Source organism: Rhea americana, unplaced genomic scaffold (assembly GCF_003343005.1).
Source record: "Rhea americana isolate MKP2758 unplaced genomic scaffold, rheAme1 scaffold_41, whole genome shotgun sequence".
Taxonomy (NCBI): domain Eukaryota; kingdom Metazoa; phylum Chordata; class Aves; order Rheiformes; family Rheidae; genus Rhea; species Rhea americana.
This window is the reverse complement of record NW_028186546.1, coordinates 232728-251541: the sequence shown is the minus strand read 5'-3', so window position 1 is coordinate 251541 and position 18814 is coordinate 232728. Positions and strand designations below refer to the sequence as shown.

The window sequence follows — 18814 nt, the reverse complement described above, 5'->3', positions numbered from 1 at the left end:
AATTAAAAAGCGAGGCAGAGGAAGGCTGCGCGGGGGCCGCGGCGGCGGAGCCCGGCGGCACCGGCCGCCGCAGCCGCGCTGCCGCCCGCGGCGGCTTCCGCAGCCCTTTGCACCGCGCCCGGAGCGGCTCCGCCGAGCCCCGGCGCCAAATCCGCCCCCCTCCTCCCCCCTCCGCACCCCCGGCCCGGCCTGGGATTTGGGCAGGGGCAAAAGGGGCTTGAGGAGGGGAAGGAGGTTTTCGCGGCGAGCCGCGGATGCGCCCGGGAGCGGGACCGGCGCGGCCGGATCCTGCCCGCGGTCGCATCTCCGCGAAGGCGGAATGAGCGCGGTCCGGCGGCGCCGGGCGCGGGGGCACCAGCCCGGGCCSGAAAGAGGGGCAGCACCGCCCCGCAGCCTCGTCCCCAAAGCTGAAAAGCGCTTTATCATCCCGTGGGCAGCAGAGACGCCGGATTAACGCGAAGTTGCGGGCAGCGCTTTGTGTCGGCTSGGTCTCGGCTCCGCCGAGCCTTAACCCAGGTGAGGCTCACGTGCAAAGATGCATTTTATAACCACCCCAAAATACAAAATTAAGCCAGCAGATGGGTTCAAGAACAGCCAGGAAGCTCCATAAAGCCTCCCAGTATATATATATTCTTTTTTTTTCTTCTTTTTTTTTTTTTTTTTGGCTTGAGCTGCTTTCCTTTCCTGATTTTTCACTGACGCTTTCCCAACCCTCGTGGCTTGGTCACCTCTTCCGAGGGGTTGGCCAAGCTGGGAGGGGACATCCGTGGGTACCGGAATCCGGGCTGGTGAGGGCCTGAGCCGTGCGTTCCCCTGTGGATGCGCCGCAGCGGCTCGGGGCTGGAGGTGGCAGATGCCCACAAGCCCAGCTCTGAGTGGACTCAGTGGGGTTTTTATGGTGGTGCTGGTGCTGGGGACTGTTTTGGAGTGATTGGGGTGATTTCCCACTGAATAMTGCCAGAATAAGGCAGCACGGGAAGCAGGGCTGGTCCTGATCGCACCTCGGCCCAGTGATGCTGGAGAGGGGAACCACCAYGGTTCCTCACGCAGGAGAGAGGGAAATGGGGCATTTCTGGCTATTGATTTTTCCTGGCTTGTCCCGTTTCACAAGGAGGGTTTCTTTCCTTCTATCCTGGAGGGTTTTGTGAGATGGGGAAAACAAGTTCCAATGGACAGCACCTGACCATTGCCCCAGTATGGAAAAAACAGTGGCTTCCCCTACAGCATCACGTGGGCTTGGAGGGCTTCCAGCCCCRTAAGTGGTCTCCCATCTCCTTTCTACTGCCCACAAAACCTCCAGGAGCCAGAGACCCAGAGCACCAAGGCAAATAGGGCTGCTGACCACCTCGTAGGGTAAAACTGGAGGTGGCTTTTCTCCTTCCCGCTGGGGAGGAGCACAGCAGGAGAGGATGGAGGCAGAAAGGGGACCAAGAGGAGGGACTGGGAAGGGATTTTTGGGGTCCAGCTGTCCTTGCATTGCTGACTCCCCTCTCTCTTCCAGCACCCAGCACCACTCGATGCTGAGCAGGCCCCCAGAGGCTCACCAGACACCTCACTCCTGTCCCTGGGCTCCTACCCTCGCCATGCCCCTACGGAGTCAACGCCCCGTGTCCCGGGGTGCCGGCGTCCCGACTCGGCCCTCGCCCACTTGCCCCTGCACTGCCCAGACAGCACCATGAGCGGGCCCCTGCGGTTCCCCTCCAACGGGGCACGTAGCTGAGGAATGGCCTCGCTGGACCTGCCCTACCGGTGTCCGCGCTGCGGGGAGCACAAGCGTTTCCGGAGCCTGTCCTCGCTGCGGGCGCACCTGGAGTACAACCACACCTATGAGACCCTCTACGTCCTCTCCAAGACCAACAGCATCTGCGATGCCGCCGTCTTCCCCCTGGCCGCCGACGCGGCCCTGCTGACGCCGGCCGCCCGGCGGGACTACTTCGAGAGCACCTCCTTCCAAGGCAAGGAGCAACGCTTCTCCTGTGACCTCGTGCCCGCCGAGGAGCTGGAGCCGGCCCCRTCCTCCTCCCCCTCACCCCGCTATGTCCATGAGATTGAGATCCCACTGACGGAGATCTTCACCCGCGGCAAAGCCGTGGCGCCGGCCCCCTCGCCSCCGGCCACTATGGACGCAGCTTATGAGGAAGGCCTGGCCCGCCTGAAGATCCGCGCCTTCGAGAAGCTGGAGGTGGACAAGCGCCTGGAGAAGCTGACAGAGGAGGTAGAGCAAAAGATTGCCTCACAGGTTGGCCGGCTCCAGGTGGAGCTGGATCGAAAGAGCTCAGAGTTGGAAAAGGCCAAGCAGGAGAGCCTGCGACTTAGCCGGGAGAAGCAGGAGCTGGAGGACCGGGCGTCCGAGCTGTCCCGCCAGGTGGACGTCAGCGTGGAGATGTTGGCCTCCCTCAAGCAGGACCTGGTGCAGAAGGAGCAGGAGCTGACCCGCAAGCAACAGTAAGTCATTTCCCTTCTCTCCTTGCTGCAGGGTGGGTGGAAATCGTGCCCTTCGGGCAAGTGCATGCTTGTGGTGAGCCCAGAGCAGCCCAACACTGAGCAAACCCTTAGACCAAGTGCTAGGGTGCAATCCCTTTTGCAATGCCCTTAGGATCAGCCCTCTTCAGGGTTTGCATGTTCTCTCCCACCTGAAACCCCATGGGAAGGTGCCCGCATAGACTTGAGCTTTCTCCATATCTATGACAGAGTTGGTACCCGATAGACTTTGTCCTGCAGCCACCAGTGCCCTCAGGACATGGCCATACTGGGAGAGCCCACTGCCATCCTGCTGCTCTCCCTAGGGACACCACAATGTCTATATTGCTTCAGCCTGTCTCTAGCAGCAAAGGGTGTCTCCCAAAATCAGGGCTGCATCATCCCCTTTGACGTGGCTCTCTTCAACAAGAGCAATCCCATCAACTTGTCCCATGGTCATAAACATGAGAGGGGCCACCTTCTCCCAGAAGTGTGTGTGGGGGTGATATGTCCCAATCAATATAACCTCTTTTCACTATTAGGACTGTAGCATAGCCACCTTCTTTTTCATCCCATTATTCCCGATCAAAACCCCTCGTCCCATCCTAGTACTGCTCCAAGTTCCCTCACAGTCAAATGATGAGTTATTTTGTCCATTACTGTTACTTAAGCAACCAAGACCTTGTTTCTTTGGAATTTCTTAGCAAAGCTGAAGGTCGTCATGGAGTTCATAAAGTCTGAGGAGCAGGTTAAAGGGAGACTGTAATGGTTGTACTGGACCAAGAGCACTGGTGGGCTTCCTCAGGGATTAGTCTTCATCTCCAGCATCATCAGCACTTTTATGAATAACTTTGGCTAAGAAGTAATGACTTTGGCTTAGAAACAAAGCGCATGTTGGTGACGTTTGCAGGCGACTCAAAGCCAGTGAAGGCTACAGTTCTTGGGTGAAGAGCGAGATGATGCTTGAGGCTGGCATAAGGGGAAAAAGATTTGGTTCAGAAAATGCAGAAGAGAAAATGAGGACTGTGACGTATAGGGAGGCAAAGGGGAGATTTCAGTGTTGCTGTCAGCTATCTTGTGGGTGTCACAGGGACATCAGAGTAGGAGGCATCTTGGCGGTGTACAGTGGCAGGACAAGGGAAAACAGAGTGGCCAAACTCTGGACTGGGTCCCAGGTGGCACCTCTCTCCATGGAGATAACCTAAACTGGGCTTGCTTTGAATGTAGGTGTGGACCGGAGACATACTGCGRGGAATGGAGGGTCGATGGGCCTGGGAGATGGGCAGAGCTCGGCTGGTGGAGCAAGGCCAACATGTGGGTGTGACCAAAGTCTACAGAGATGTCAGGGACAGGGACAGACAATGTCAGCTAAAGGGCAGCGCTGGCACCAGCAGGAACAGTGGCAAATTGGCCGTGAATAAAACTCAGCCTGGAAATTAAAAGGTTGTGAGCACCAGAGCAACCAGGGTGTGAAACAGCCCTGGCAGGGCTGGCAGAGGGTGACGGATGGGTCTAATGCAGCTTGTTCAGTCCATGGGAGGTCCTGGACCAGTCCATTGCTGCCTAAGGTGACCTGGATTTATGTCCTGAAACTGCCTCCTGGATCCACGTTTCCTTAGAGAAACCCTCCAGGCCCTGAACCATTTGTGTAGGTCCCCGAACTCCTCCAGCTGAGGCCAGGGATGGCCCAGGAGGGAGTAGCAGGCTAGGGGCATGGTGGGAACCCCTCTGCAACGACAGGACAGCAAGGCAGCAGGGGGACAGGCTGAACCCTTTGGGCAAGAAGTGACTACAAAAAAAAAAGTCAGAAAAAAAAGCAAAGAAATCAGTCATGRCCTTTTCAAGTTCCGCAGAAAACCCGAAAAGTAACAGAAATTTTGTCAATCTGAAACAGTTTGGATGGRGATTGCTAGAAATTAAATTGCTGGGCATCTTCCAGAGAAGACATGGGAAAAGGCTGATTTCTCCTGGCTAAAGGGAAATCACTGGAAATCATTTTCATTAGAAAAGCTGTTTTCACCCTTTCCCCAAGAACAAAATAAGCTTATTAGTGACATTTTCCAGCCCTCCATTCTCAGAAAGGCTRGGAAGCTGCTAGGGATGAGCCTCATGTCCCTTTGTCGCCCAAGGTCTCCTCTGATGGCGATGCTTTACGAGATCACCTGCCCAAGCTCATCTCTGCCCACCACAGTCATGGCCGCACATCCCCAACCCTTCCCATTGGTCCGGTCCCGGGGAGCCCTGAGTCTGGTAGACCTCCGTAGCCACCATGAAGGTGATGCCCACTTCCTCTTGGCCCTCTGTGACAGCAGTTCGAGCAGTGATTTGCAGATCTTGCCAACACAACGGCTGCTTCTTCTTCCCCATCGTTCACGGGGAGGCTAAGAAAGAGCAGACGCTGCCGCCTGCCTTACTCCGTGCTTGCAATTTGCTGCGCTGCCATTTATTACCCTTCCTTGTTTACGGTCTTCYAGCCAATTCTCCATCCACGCGACAGTGTTCAGATCCCTGCCGGCTCAAATTAATATTTTGAGGAAGGTTTCATGAGCCACGATATGAAAATGGTTTAGCYAAATCTAAATACATCTGCTCTGCTCCCAACACCTGCCAGGGCTGTAATGACACTCAGGAGCATGGAATCATCCAGTGACATTTATTTCTGCAGCCATCACTCCAGCATCCCACCTTGGAGCTACATCCTGGGTGTTGGGAGCCTTTCTGCCTTGTAAGCTCAGCTGGTTTTGCCATGGGTATTTTTTTCCATCCAGCCCATAGGAATGAGAGGAGCTGTAGGAGGCGATAAGCACCCGGATCACTTTACATCTGCTGCCTGGGTGTCAGCACCCCATTTGCCTTCCAAATCTCGCAGACTCTTTGCTGTGAGCCCTCCCAGGTGATTGCCAYCAGTGAGCTCCCCAGCTTTTCCTGGAAATGCCGGCGTTGGGGACCGGCGGGGATACAGCGTCACATCGCCCTGGCATTTCCTTCGAGCGTACTGCAGGAAAGGTCACGGCCGGATTTGCATGCTTGGCTCCAGCTTTGCTCACGGATTAGTAGCTCCGAGTGCCTCCGAGTGCTTCACTGTCTCCAGAGCGGGAGCAGAGACCCGTGAGGCCCCTCGCCTCCCCATCCGCTCCCTTCTAGCTTTGCATTTCTCTGCCAAGGGAGTCTGCTTGTTTTCCCTCCTCTCTGGCTACACCTCATATCCATGGGTCAGAGACATGGGTTTTGCAGGAGATTCTTGTTATGCTCCCATCAAAACCTCATCCCCGGCTCTCTAGAGATGCTCCTTAGCTTGGCAGAGCATCTGCACAAAGGAGTCCTTGGGTTCAGTACCATCAAACCCTACTAAAGGGCATAATTAATAATCATTAAGATTAATCACATTGGAAAGAGCTGCTCCCTCACCCTTAGGCTTTGGTGGTTCCTCCTGGCCACAGCTTGGTGCACGCACGTGGCCRGCTGAGCGCCTCTGAGCGTGCACAAGACTGGCTGGAGATGAGTTTGTGTGGCTCTGAGTGCTCGTGCTGCTGAGCAGAGGTGTGAGATGTGCATGCGTGTAGTATATGTGACGGACTGCACACAAGTGTAGGCGCGTGTATCCACATTTGTGCTTTCATGGCATTCATGCGCACACAAGTGGCTCTGTGCACACACATGTGCGGTTGTGGGAAGCGTGCACGTGCGGGTGGGCGTGACAGGCTCAGTGCGTGCTCCTTTGTGGAAAGTGTGCACTTAGTGGGTGTCTTACACATGGAAAGCGTGCACATGAGATTTGCGGGCGCGCAACAGCTCTTGCGTACGTGCATGTGTTTAGGGCAAGCATTTGCGGGCGTGTGATGGCTGGGTGTGCTGGGCTGCATGTGTGTGCAGTTAAGGAAAGCGTGGGTTTGCACACGATAGCCCAGCCACTGCTTTCCCCAGGACCCCCTCTGCCCCACGCCTCGCCAGTGCCCATCCCCTCCACCACCTGCTCTTTGGAGAGCTTTTGCCCTGCTGACAGGATTGAGCTGGTGGCCATGAGCACATCCCACTTGCAAGGGGCAACTTGAGGGAGACACTTCTGGCTTCGTTTCCTACCTTATCTTGTCGGGCCTTGATCCCCTCTCAGCTCCGCCACACACAACAGCTGGAAAGCAGTTTCACATCCCCAAAACATCGCTGGCCCTTAAAGCCGTGGGTCTGCCCTGGGAGCAGGGCTGAGGGACCAGCCTGTGATGCCTCAAGCACCCACAGCAGCACAGAGACTGGTGGCTCCACCATCCCACTTTGGTTTGGGGCAGAAAAGGCCTTTATGAGAGGGGCCAGGGAATGGCTAGATGCTGCACTGCACCTCAGGCAGAGCTTGCCCCACTCACCACCCCATGGAGACATGCCTGGAGGCTCCCCAGCTCTCTTYAATTAGCACCTTAATGAGGGAGGTGGGACCTCCTCCCTGCACAGCTGGCTGCTTTGTWCCCAGGACAGGAGGAACTAGGAGCTCTCATCACAGGGCTCTGCAAGTGCCAGGCATCTCCCTAATGAGAGATGGGGCTGAGTGGGATGTAGGCACTTAGGGCTGCCTTTAACGCTGTTCTGCCCAAATCTGGCCTTCCTRGATAAGGCAGGCTGTGGGTGCCACTGCCTGTTACCAGCCTCTGTGCCACTTTCCCYACTGTCGTCCTCATCTTCTCTGCTTCAGCTTCTCCATTGCCTCCTCAGCCCACTTCTCCATCAACCCACCTCTCCATCTTCTCTCCATGTCTTTATCCTTCCTCTCCATCTTCCCTCCCTCCATCATCCTCCTTGCCAACTTTCTTCTGTGCTATCAGCCCTCCTCTCCGTCATCCTTCTTTTCTTCTCCATCTCTCCGTTGTCCTTCATCTCCATTGTCCTTCTTCTCCATCAYCCTTCCTTGCTGTCATCCCTTCTCRATGTTGAGCTTGTGGGCTGGGCATCAGCCCTAGCAGTATGGGTTCAGGTCAGGACATATGTCACAAGGGGGGCATACAACAAAATTCTTGAAGGTCAATATAGCAAAGTTCTCATCTCCCCCAAAACAAAGCGGCTATGTCGATACTATATGCCAGGAGCAATCCCTGGCCCTGCTCTGCCCCAGACTTTGTCCAGGAACCATCCAGATTGGCATGGACCAAAATCACATTGATGCCTGACCACTCTGGATGCATAYTGAGCACCCCAGAGCCCACAGCCTGGCTCCCTGGGGGAGATGTAAGGTGAAGAGAAGTGCTGAAATTAGGAGACTGGGGAAGGATTTGGGTCTCTTGCAGCCTAGAGCAAAGGGGAGATGAACTAAATGCCGCAGGAATAGCTGCAGAGCAAGCTTTGAGGGRTTGGGAAGAAGACAAGGACAAGTGGGACCCTGCACCCAGGGGTGCTGGAAGACCTGGGCATTGTGGGTAGGGTGAGGGAGTCCCAGCCCCATCACTGCTGCTCGTCCCTCTGCCCAGGGAGGTGATGCAGATCGATCAGTTCCTGAAGGAGACGGCCGCCCGCGAGGCCAACGCCAAGGTGCGCCTCCAGCATTTCATCGAGGAGCTGCTGGACCGGGCCGACCGGGCTGAGAAACAGCTCCAGATCATCAGCAGCAGCTGCGGCACCACTCCCAACGGCAGCCTGGGACGGTGCAGCGCGCCTGGGGCCAAGGCCGCCAGCAGACCGGTACCTCCGCCTGCCTCTCCTGGGCCCCGGGGTGTGGGTCCCACTGCGGGGGTGCGGGAACGGCACAAGGGCCACCCATGCCCAACGCGCGGGGCAGCCCGGCTCCTTCCAGGARCAGCGCACACGATGGCATCACTGATTTCCCACGTGCCGGGGTGGATTCTCTGATGGCTGCAAAGAGTTGAGCTCAGGCATGGATGGGGCCCCTTCATATCCGYAGGAGACCAGCCCAGGAAAATCCCTGGGGAGGGGGATTTCCYGAAAGAGGAGCCACGTTTTCAGTCTTGGTGCTCGCTCCGTCCCAAGGCTGCATTTCAGAGACGAGCAAGGGCAAGGCGCGGTACGAATAAGGGGCGCCGATGCCAGGGACGCTGTTGTGCATCCCGGGAACGGCGTTCCCTGCGGCGCTGGCAGCWGTGCGCGCGGACTCGCTCCCCGCTTTGGCTCACCACCCGCTCACCCCGCGGCTGACGGGTTTCAACACACGGTCTCCTCTTCTCCCCCCAGAGAGACAGGCACCCCGGGCCGGGGGTGGCCGCGCACGGCCCGTACGGCGTTTCCAACCAGCGCTCCTCTTCCAGCACGGGGTGAGCGCTCCCCCTCTTCGTCTGCGGTTTAATTGGAGCATTTTAATGATGGGGACGTGGGAGGAGGGGACCTCGGGCTGGGAGGACGGGGTTGACTCCTGCTTCCCTCCTTGCCGCTGTGCTCGCCGGGGGGCAGTTGTGCCCCGGCGTCCTTGCATGCATCAACTCTGCGAGGTCTCAGCCTTGCTGTTGCATCCGAGGCGAGCGCTGAGGCCGGCTCTCCCCGTCCCCCAGGGCCTCGAGCCGGGCGAAAGCCGTGTCGCAGAGCTCGGGCTGCTACGACAGCGACAGCGCGGAGCCGTGCCCCACCGACGGCGACGCCGACGGGCACCACTACGGCGGCGCRGCGCCCCGGGGTGCCGAGCGGGACGGCGTGCGGGGCTCGGGGCTACGCCGGCAGGCCATCCAAAACTGGCACCGCCGGCCCTACCGCAACAGCACCGAGGGCGAGGAGGGCGACATCTCCGACGTGGGGTCCCGCACCACCGAGTCGGAGGCCGAGGGCTGGGAGCCCGAGGCGCCCGGCGCCTCCCGGCCCGTGAGCAGCTGCCGGCTGACGGGTGAGAGCCCGGCGCGCGGGCACCGGCGGCGGCGGCACCGCCCCGTGCCGGCGGGACGCGCTCGGGGCTGCGAGGTTGGGCGCCCGGCGGGAGCRGGTTGGGGACTGAAGCCGTGTGTCACACAGCCAGGTCCGAGGGGGCAGCGGGCAAGGCGGGCCGGCTGGAGAAGGGCAGCCCGGGCCACTCCAGCGAGGTGATCAGCCCCGAGATCCTCAAGATGCGGGCGGCGCTCTTCTGCATCTTCACCTACCTGGACACCAAGACGCTGCTGCGGGCGGCCGAGGTGTGCAGGGACTGGAAGTTCGTGGCCCGGCACCCGGCCGTGTGGACGCGAGTGCTGCTGGAGAACGCCAGGGTGTCTTCGAAGGTACCGGTGTGGGGATGGGGATTGTCCCCAGACCCCCATCCACRGAGGGCTGGGGTGTGCAATGGTCTCTTCCTTCCAGGTGTGCATGCTTGCATGTGTTGCGCGTGTGTGCGTGTGCTCACGTGCATGTTCAGATGCGTTATGGCCGCATGAACAGCCGTGCACACAGGTGTGTGCTCATGTGGAGGTTTTGCGCGTTCATGCATGCATGCTTGCGTGTGCACGCTCACGTGTGCATGCATTTCCACACGGTGGTGCGTTCACACATGGTTGTGTGTGCACACGTGTTATTGCTCACGCAAATGTGGCCCCATACATGCCACACACATATGCAACCACGTATACAAAGAACGGCTGGGGACAGGGGTGTGCAAACCTGTTTGAGATAGCTGAGGATGGGCGGCGCGGGGCACTGCTGAAGGCGTCCCCCCTGCCGACGGGCACCCTCCATCCCCCCAGTTCCTGGCCATGCTGTCGCAGTGGTGCACCCAGACGCACTCCCTCACCCTCCAAAACCTCAAGCCACGCCAGCGTGGGAAGAAGGAGAGCAAGGAGGATTACATGAAGAGCACACGGTGAGCATCRGGCACCAGCCGGGTGCTGCCTTCCTTCCTCAGCCAGCGCCGCTCACTTTTAGCATCTCAGATTCAGTGCCACAGTGCCGTGGGTGTCCAGCATCCCATTTACTGCTCCGCTGCAGGGTGGTGATACTATCCCAGTTCCTGCTCTGCTATGGCAGCTCAAGCACTGGGGCTTTGGGGACCAGTGGCCTGGGGCCCCCATTCCCAGGCGTGGGATGCACCACCACAGCCGTGTGCGGAGRTCCTGAAGCTCAGTCCCTCCTTAGCTCGCGCATGCACACACAGGCTGGCTCCAACGCGGGGAGCTTGAAGTGCCACGCGGTGATTTGAGGAAGCTGGTCCCTTCAGCTGCAGGGGACTTGCCACCGTGCAGATGAGGGGCTCGACCCGTCTTGGGCCAACAGGGCAGCAGAAGAACSCCTTGCAGCCAAGCCTTTACCTGGGTGCAGGCCAAAAATAAGCCAAGGTGCCTGGGACCTCTCCAAGAAGCTGAGGGAATTTTTTGCCCTGTTCCCTGGGAATTAGCCCAAATTTGCCTCTGCCTGATCCTGCCTCTGTCCTTGGCAGGGGCTGCCTCGAAGCCGGGCTAGAGTCGCTGCTGAAGGCCACAGGCAGCAACCTGCTGATCCTCCGCATCTCCCACTGCCCCAACGTCCTGACGGACCGCTCGCTCTGGCTGGCCAGCTGCTACTGCCGGGCCCTGCAAGCCGTCACGTACCGGTAAGGACGGGCACTGCGGCCCTGCTGCATCGGCGAGGAGCAGGGCCAGGAGCTGCCTGGGGACACTGTGACCCCAGTGTCACATTGTGCCAAGACAGCAGGAAAAGCCCCAGGGCACTGGTTTCATACTGGGCATCTGGCAATGCTGATGTCCACGCGCTGGACCCAGGTATCCCAGGGTCAGCCCAGTTTCTGCTGAAGCTCATCAGGGACTCGCTTGCTCTTTGCTAATTTAAAGCCAAATGAAGTGAGCACAGCCTGGCGTTGAGCAAGGTCATCCTGGAGACAGGTGATTCGGAGGCAGGTGGCTGACTGATGGGCTCCAAGGCAGGGCTGCGGCCGCAAACGCTGCAGGTACAGGCAACAAGGCAGCCAGGTAGTTAGTCTACAGGATGAAATGGCCAAGCCCTTCCCAGGCAGTGAATGGAGCAAAACTCAACACGAGACCTTATGGGAGGGGAAGGGGATGTTTGGCAGGAGGGATTTCAGCCACCTCTGCTCTCCCACCCCATACAGCAACATGTGTCATGTGTCTGTGAGGCCTGGCCATCACTTGGATGTAACACCAAGGGCACCAGTGTTGACACCCCCCCTCCCCCCGCATGTATTGAGGTCTTCCTGATTGGTTACAAGGTTACAACAAAGAGATTTTGGAGAGGGCAAGTCTTTTATACYCTTTAGGAGACAAGCAGCTGTTGCAGGTGCCCTCTCCAGCCATCTTTCCTCATTTACRGTACCTATGTCTCTGTTGAGAGAGCAGGCCATGGGCTGTGCTGGTGCATCCTCCTGATGCTCAGTCCCAAGCCCTCTTTGCTGCGTCCCTGTCATAGCGTTGCCCATATAGCTGGGCATGAAGGACCCACCTCTCCATGTCCCCAGCTTGGTAGCAGTCCCAGTGTCTCCAGGGAGCAATGGAGGCCATCCTTGCAGCCCTCTCTCTACATTGTTTCTTCTGATGCATTCCCACGCAGATGTTTCCCYTCCTGCTTCCTTCCCATCATCCTGTTAACAGACCTCAGTTACTCACCRTGGCTGGAAACATGATTGGGGTCTTGGTCTGGGGACACTGCTTTATGTTAAAGAAGAGCAAAAGAAAATAAGTACAGTCAACATCAAAGCCTGGAGAGGTCCCACCCAACTGTTGCTGCTTGACGAGGACTCCTGAAGGAGAGCAGAAACCTGGGAGTCCCCTGTCGTGTGCGRAGAGGAATGGGCTCTGCTATGAGGTCACTCTGCCTATATAAGATATGACGTGGAGCTTTGCCAGACAGCCAGTAGCTTCCCCTCCTTCACCTTGCCAGCCTGGAGGGTATCATCTGATGAAGATGTTCCTGCCCAGGCTTTGAGCTTACTGTGCTGGCAAAGCAAACCCTGCCCTGGCCAAGCTCTGTAGGGACAGAGKCTTGGAAAGGTAGAAGAGACATGTAGAAGAAGGAAGAAACTGGGACCACCAGTGTCCTTCAGTTTGCTAAAGGAACAATTTCCTGAGCCAGGGCTGCTCAGGAGGAGAGCTTTGGGTTTGCTTTCCAGGCAGTTCAGCCTCGATATYGCACTTCTGCTGCTACAATCTCCAGAGCAAGCAGCCTGCATCATCTGGTTTTTCTCCTTGTCTGGCCCAGACTGGATAGTCCTTTGGGTGGGAAAGTGCAAGGCCGAAGATGGTCTCACTCCAGGCACGCAACGAGGCCCTCCATGTCGGACAAAGCATGCTCGGCCTCGGCACCATGATGGGGACCCCCRCACCATGAGGTAGGCCTGCAGCCCTGGGTTTAACTCAGCGACTTGTCCAAGTGCCCTACCAAGGGCTGCGCGAGCCTGAACGTTCCTGGTGCCTCGCTAACCTGTGACTGTGACTCACATGCTCTAATTAACCAGAGTACTCATAAGGGGCTCTTGGCAGGCATCTTCGATGGAGATGTGTGAAGCTCTCACAATAACACCCGTCACTTATTTTTAGGCTTGCCTGAAGTTTTGAAGTAGGTCACTCAGAGTTAGTAAGCATGTCCTCCRTTTTCAGGAGGGAGCCCAGTGTGGCAGAGAGGCTTGGGGCCTCCAGCAGCAGTTCCATCTGGGCTGGCAGTGTCAGGAAGACATCGCTGTTTGACCGCTGTCCTGCGTTAACTTGATGGAGAGAGCCAACAGCTTCAGAGAGAGCTCCTCTGAGCTACTGACCCAGCCAGACGAGGAGGCGGCGTGGCTGCATGTCTTCAGCTCTGTGCCTGGAAATAAACCTCCGTTTCCACTGTGCTATTGCATTAATCCAGTGGCATCCCTTGAGAGTGGCTGTTCAGATACCTCCAAATATGCCAAATGTCCCCTTGCTCCAGGAGGAGCCCACAGCCTTGCAGGAACATCTGGCCAACAGCTGCCCATAGATGAGGTAGCCCAACCACAGGGCTGATGCAGAGGCCTTGGAGAAGACACTGCCCTTCACTAGACATTACCACCCCTCAGCTGAAATTTCATTATCCCTGCACTTCCCCAAAATCAGGCCAGGCAGGCAGAAAGTAAGACCATCCTGGTGGGACTCATGGAGACGTTATATTCATTTTTCAGGGGAACACCTGGGCAGCCTCTGTTCAATCACTTGCAGCCATCCAACCCCATCCTGAGCACTGCGTGGCTGATGTGCCATCTCCAAATCTGGAAGACTCTGCCTGCCTTTGTCTTCAACCTAATCATCAACCTCACCTTCAACAGCACTCTCTTTTCATCTTTTTCTTGCATATCTGGAAATGCCATAACCTTCCTCCTGTTTGTGCTGGTGTTGGGATCAGGCAGATCACAGGTTATAAACAATGACCAGATTTGTACCTCCAGGTGCAGAGGGATATSGTGGCATGGTAGCTGCAGGTGTAGCCCCTTGGCACAGCATACAGCCAGCAGGGACTACCATGTGTCCTCTGTGTTGTTCCAGGAGCTCTACAGACCCCGTGAGTCATGAAGTCATCTGGGCCCTTGGAGCAGGTTGCAGAGACATCATCTCTCTCCAGGTCGCACCTCTGCATCCATGGTAAGAGTCGCGCTCAGCACCTGCCGGGCTTGGAGGGTACCAGGCTAACCCTGACAGGCACCACTGCACTGGAAAGAAATTAGATGCCAAATCCAGAGTTTTTAGTGGAGTCCTCCTGAGTTGAGCAGCAATCCTGGAGGACATTTTGGAGGAAGGGAAGCTCAGCCCCATCCCTCGCTGCAAAGGCTAAAAGCTGTTGAATGTAGCCACATTCCTGCCAAGCTGGGAATGTTTCTAGGGATGCTGCTGACATCAGAAATGAACGCAGAGCTGTGATCGCTCTGTTAAGCAAGTCTGAACATCAAACACTTTTTTGAGCTCTTCCCTACTTATATAACAGCAGCTTGGGTGTTTTTAAAAGGGTGTTGAGTTGCTGTTTAGGAGATGACTGCAGTTTCTCTCACTTTGGAAGAGCATTTTGGGCATGAAGACACTAGAGGTTCCCCACTCCACAGCATCTCTGAGTGCTAATGAATTCATGGCTTAGGTAATGTCATGAAGAGGCTGGCTGAGAAATCAGAGCAGGTCACTCGTCTTCTCGCCTCCATGCTGTACAGCTGCCCCCTGGGCATTTCTTTTTGTCCTGGAAGGTTTGTTGCAATGTCATGTCCTCCTTCAGCCTGCAGGTCCAGGGCTAAGAGATGGCACTGCTGGATCAAGGTATATGGAAGGACGTATCTCTCAGCAAGAGAAGCTGGATGTTGAATCACAGGCAGCTTGTTCCCTTCCCCAAAAGAAATGCCAGGCAGCACATGTAGGGTGTTCGTGTTGTGCCCCTCCAGCTGTGAGCGAGTACTTGTGCTGTGTGCTCGTACTTGGGTGTACGAGACAATCTGTCCGGTGGTCTGGGGACCTTAAAACAAGTGTGTGCTCCTGTTGCCTGCCAATGAGTGGAGACACACACAGAAAGCATGTCCTGGTGTTGGTGCTTGGTGCAGATTAGCCCACGATGCTGGACATACGTAGGTGCAGACATCCAAACTAGAAGTCCACACTCCTACTGTAGTTCTCAGATCTCCAAAAGCAGATGTTCTAGGGGGAGATGGACTCTGCTGAATGCACTGACTTGTCCTCCTTCAACTGCAGCAGAATCCAGCATGATTGCTCTGATGGAGACAGCTGGTCACACTCTCGTTTAGCATGATGACCCTCAGGTTGGTGGGGGTGGCAGCCCCCATGACACCACTGAGAAGCTCCACCCCCACTAATCAAAGGAGCACAGCATGGCGCAGAGCCATGGCGGGAGACAAGCTCGTTTACCAGCTCTCGCCAGCTTTTTCTTCTTCATCTTCCCAGCCAGCAGCCAACACGTTTCAGCAACCGCTGTCTTCAGATGATTGGCCGATGCTGGCCACACCTGCGGGCACTGGGTGTCGGAGGGGCAGGCTGTGGTGTCCAGGGACTGGCATCCTTAGGTAGGTACAGCCAGGAGCTCTCCACGGAYGGGGCAGGGAGAAAGGGACATTGCTAGGGGCAGAGTAGATCCCTGGGGAATCTCATGGGGACCTTAAAGGACAAGCTCACCCCAAAGATGATGGCAGAGGCCCCCCTCCCTCCACGTGCTGCCACCCCAGCCCTCCCACCACCCTGATCCCATCAGCAATCCCCATTCCCTCCCCACAGGGTGACACGAATAAGTCCTGTCAACTCCACAGTGCCGTGTGGGGCACTGATGGCACATGCTCTGTCTCTCCAGCCCGAAACTGCATGCGGCTGCAGGTCCTGGAGCTGGACCACGTGGCGGAGATCAACCAGGAGGTTGCAGCAGAAGTGTGTAGAGAGGGGCTGAAGGGGCTGGAGATGCTCGTACTGACCTCCACACCAGTCACTCCCAAAGCCCTGCTGCACTTCAACAGTGAGTAGCGATGCCTGGGTGTAACACAGCATCCATGAGACATCTCCAATGTGAAAGGTCCTATGACAGAGGGGAGGGTGACCAAAAGGTCACCAGAGACCTAGGTCCCTGAACTAGACCCTGCCTTCCAGTCCCACTAGAACCTATTGCTGTCACTGGGAGTTGATGGAGGTGCTGGGATCTCTGTGGTGGAAGGTTTCTAAGAGCAGATTCAACACATCCCTGCCAGGGATGGGTTAMGAAGAGCTGGTCTTGCCTTGGGATGCAGGGATGATGGAGACACTCTCTCTAGGCTTCTCCCAGTCTRACCTACACCATGGTATCTGTGACATACCCCAGATTCACCTTGGCAYGTATAAGTTTAGTCACTCACATTTGGAGTTTTGTGAAGCCTTTTACTGGGTCAGGAGCTCCTCATGGGAAGAGTCTGCAGCCAATGGGAGGGTCTATGTGAGGTGCCATCCATGGTGGTTGTGCCACACATGACCACGACTGGACTTGCTGGGAACCTTCCCCCCCCTGGGTGGAAGTGTAGTGGATTCGCAGGGAAGGGGTAGGACAGCTGAATGGGATAGGGCAAGCAGAGACCACTGCATAATCCACCATCCTCCTACGAAGGACTCATTCATCAATCTTGGGTCTCCTCCATCTTCAGGCTGAGGCTTCCCCAAATGCCTAAGGCCTTGAGGAGCCCTGGGTGGAGTTTTAGGGTCCTGTGCTCTTGGCCCTGCTATCCATCCTAGCCACGCAGAAGCTGTTCTCCCCCCAGCTATGACAAGGCCAGACAATGTCCTCTGCCCGTAGGTGTGTGCCGGAGCCTGAAGTCCATCGTCGTGCAGGTGGGCATTGTGGACTACTTCAAGGAGCCTCACAGCCCTGAAGCCAAGAAAATGTTTGAAGAAATGGTGAACAAACTCCAGGTAAAGGATGCCAGTGCCAGGTCACTGTCCACCCCCTGGGACTCTGCAGACAAGGTCTTGCCATCTGCCAAACTCGCTCKGTAGAGAACATTTTAGCTTGCCAGGGACATCTTGAAACCTGGCTCTCCTTCAGATGTATATCCCCTGAAGGCTAAACCAAGATCTAACAGGTTGTGATTCCCTCCCATTGCTTTTACCAGGACTGCTTCTCTCGCGTCTGCTGTTCATGAACAGAAAAGGGCTGATGCCTCCATCTCAGGGTGATTTACTTTACTAACATTAYAGAGTGATTTAAATTCCACCATGAAAGCCAAAGTAAGGTTAACTTTAGTTACCCAACACTGGCTGCACAGAGTGGCAGACCTTGCATGGCTTGTGATACTTGGCAGAGGATTCAACTCTGCTTGTTCTGGGCAAGGTTTTCAAGACAGATGTCTGCATCCATGGTCAAGGGGGGGGGGGAATAGGTGCCTGCATTTCACTTCAGTCTCCAGTCTTCATCCTACAGTCGATTTGGCTCTCATAAGGGTACAGCTCCCCGAGCAAAGGATGTGCAAAAAACAAGCAATATCTTCCTAGGGAACAAGACAGAGGTGGCTGGTAGCATGCTCGAGAGTAGGACATCTCCACTGAGCYTTCCTCAGTGAGATCAGGCATGGGTGAGGAAGTCAAATGGGAACTTCCTTCGTTCTCTGTACCACCCCTAATGCCAGCAGGTCTCTAAGGAAAGAGACTTTAAGGAGAAAAGGTCTGCCCAGGGTGGGGAGCAGGGTTAAGAGGCTTAAGAAGAAATGTYCTTGAGATACAGAGAAGAAATTGGGGACAGTAGCTCACTTAACACAACGAAATGGCTCAGGTAGTTCCTGTCACTGCCTTCCTGCCCTCTCGTTCCGAGAGCTGGCACTGCGAGGGTGGCAGGGCCAGGAGTGAGCCATGCCCACTTCCAACTGCTGGCTTGGGATGGCCTTCAGAGAAAAGGAGTTTTGGATGGGCCTTGCTCTCATGCCCACCCATTCCTGCTCTGTGCAGGTCTCACCCACCCAGCTCTGCATGTCAACATGATGAGCCCCAAACTATTGCCATCCTCATGAAAYAGTGTTTTTGACAGAGCAGAAACTTAATCCAGAGCTGGATTCAAGGGCACATGGGCCAGTCCCATGAAGAAGCAGAGTCCACAGGGGAAGTGGGAGGTGGGGAGACTAGTATAGACCTCTAACCAATAGTTGGTGGTATTTCAGGTGTTTTCCTCCCTTCCTCACTCTTCCTGTGGGGCAGCAGCACTCCCCAGTCCTGCACTGACCCCACTCTCTGCTCTTCTTCCAGGCTCTGAGGAAAAGACCTGGCTTTTCAAAGATTTTACACATCAAAGTGGAGGGAGGCTGTTAGACCTTCAGGGAACCACAAAGCACATTCCCTCTTATGCCTGACGGAGCCAGTGGCCCAGAGAAACCAAACTGACGGTCCGCCGTTCACCTGCTCTGGACCAGGAGCCACGGAGATGCTGGCCCATGCACAAAAAAATGATGACTCTTGCAGGCCTTAGTGACTGGCAGACGGTGCTCTTCCAGGGCTGGCTCGCAGATACGGCGCGAGCAAGAAGGTGCTACTTAAGGAAATTTTTAGACTGCCCGAGGGGACACAGCTACACTCTTTCCCAGGAGGGAGAACGGCTTTGAACCCCATGGCTGCTCATTGCCAAGGATCCCTGTTTAGGCAATGTCTTTTTCTTTGAACTTTTTTTTTTTTTTTTTTTTTGCTCGTTTATTGTCATGGGAGCAGAGGACAATTCAGCCCACAGGCCATCCACAGGAATGTGGATCCACCATGCCCTCCCACCATGCAGAGCATCTCTACCATCTCCGCTGCTGTGGAGGAACATGCAGATGGTTGAAGGCCATGAGCCAGTGGCTCTTTGCAGAGGGCATGATGCAGGTGTTTCATGCTTACATATCGTTTCGCAGAATCATGGCTGGACCAGTCCTATGCTCTCCAGGGGAAGGTGGAAGTGAGGTGGGAAGGGGCCATCCCTAAAGAGGAAATAATACCCAGCATTTCTGCAGATTTTCCCATAGCTTTCTCCTTATTTACCT

At 56.1% G+C, this 18814-nt stretch overlaps 1 protein-coding gene across 3 annotated transcripts; it reads left to right on the top strand.

The window, feature by feature from the left end:
• The first annotated feature begins 1723 nt into the window (after positions 1–1723).
• On the top strand, positions 1724–18114 carry FBXO41 (F-box protein 41). 3 transcript variants are annotated; one of them, XM_085314612.1, is made up of 12 exons: positions 1724–2445; positions 7911–8121; positions 8629–8708; positions 8943–9268; positions 9394–9635; positions 10095–10210; positions 10784–10936; positions 13854–13949; positions 15246–15364; positions 15646–15804; positions 16609–16724; positions 18048–18114. In XM_085314612.1, exons 1-12 carry the CDS (start codon positions 1724–1726, stop codon positions 18108–18110), a joined length of 2403 nt encoding a protein of 800 aa, XP_085170738.1. In that variant the 3' UTR covers positions 18111–18114. The 3 variants fall into 3 exon arrangements, with proteins under 3 accessions (XP_085170738.1, XP_085170736.1, XP_085170737.1); XM_085314610.1 differs by having other exon boundaries at positions 7911–8128; positions 8618–8708; positions 9367–9635; XM_085314611.1 differs by having other exon boundaries at positions 7911–8152; positions 8633–8708.
• Positions 18115–18814: the final 700 nt, after the last annotated feature.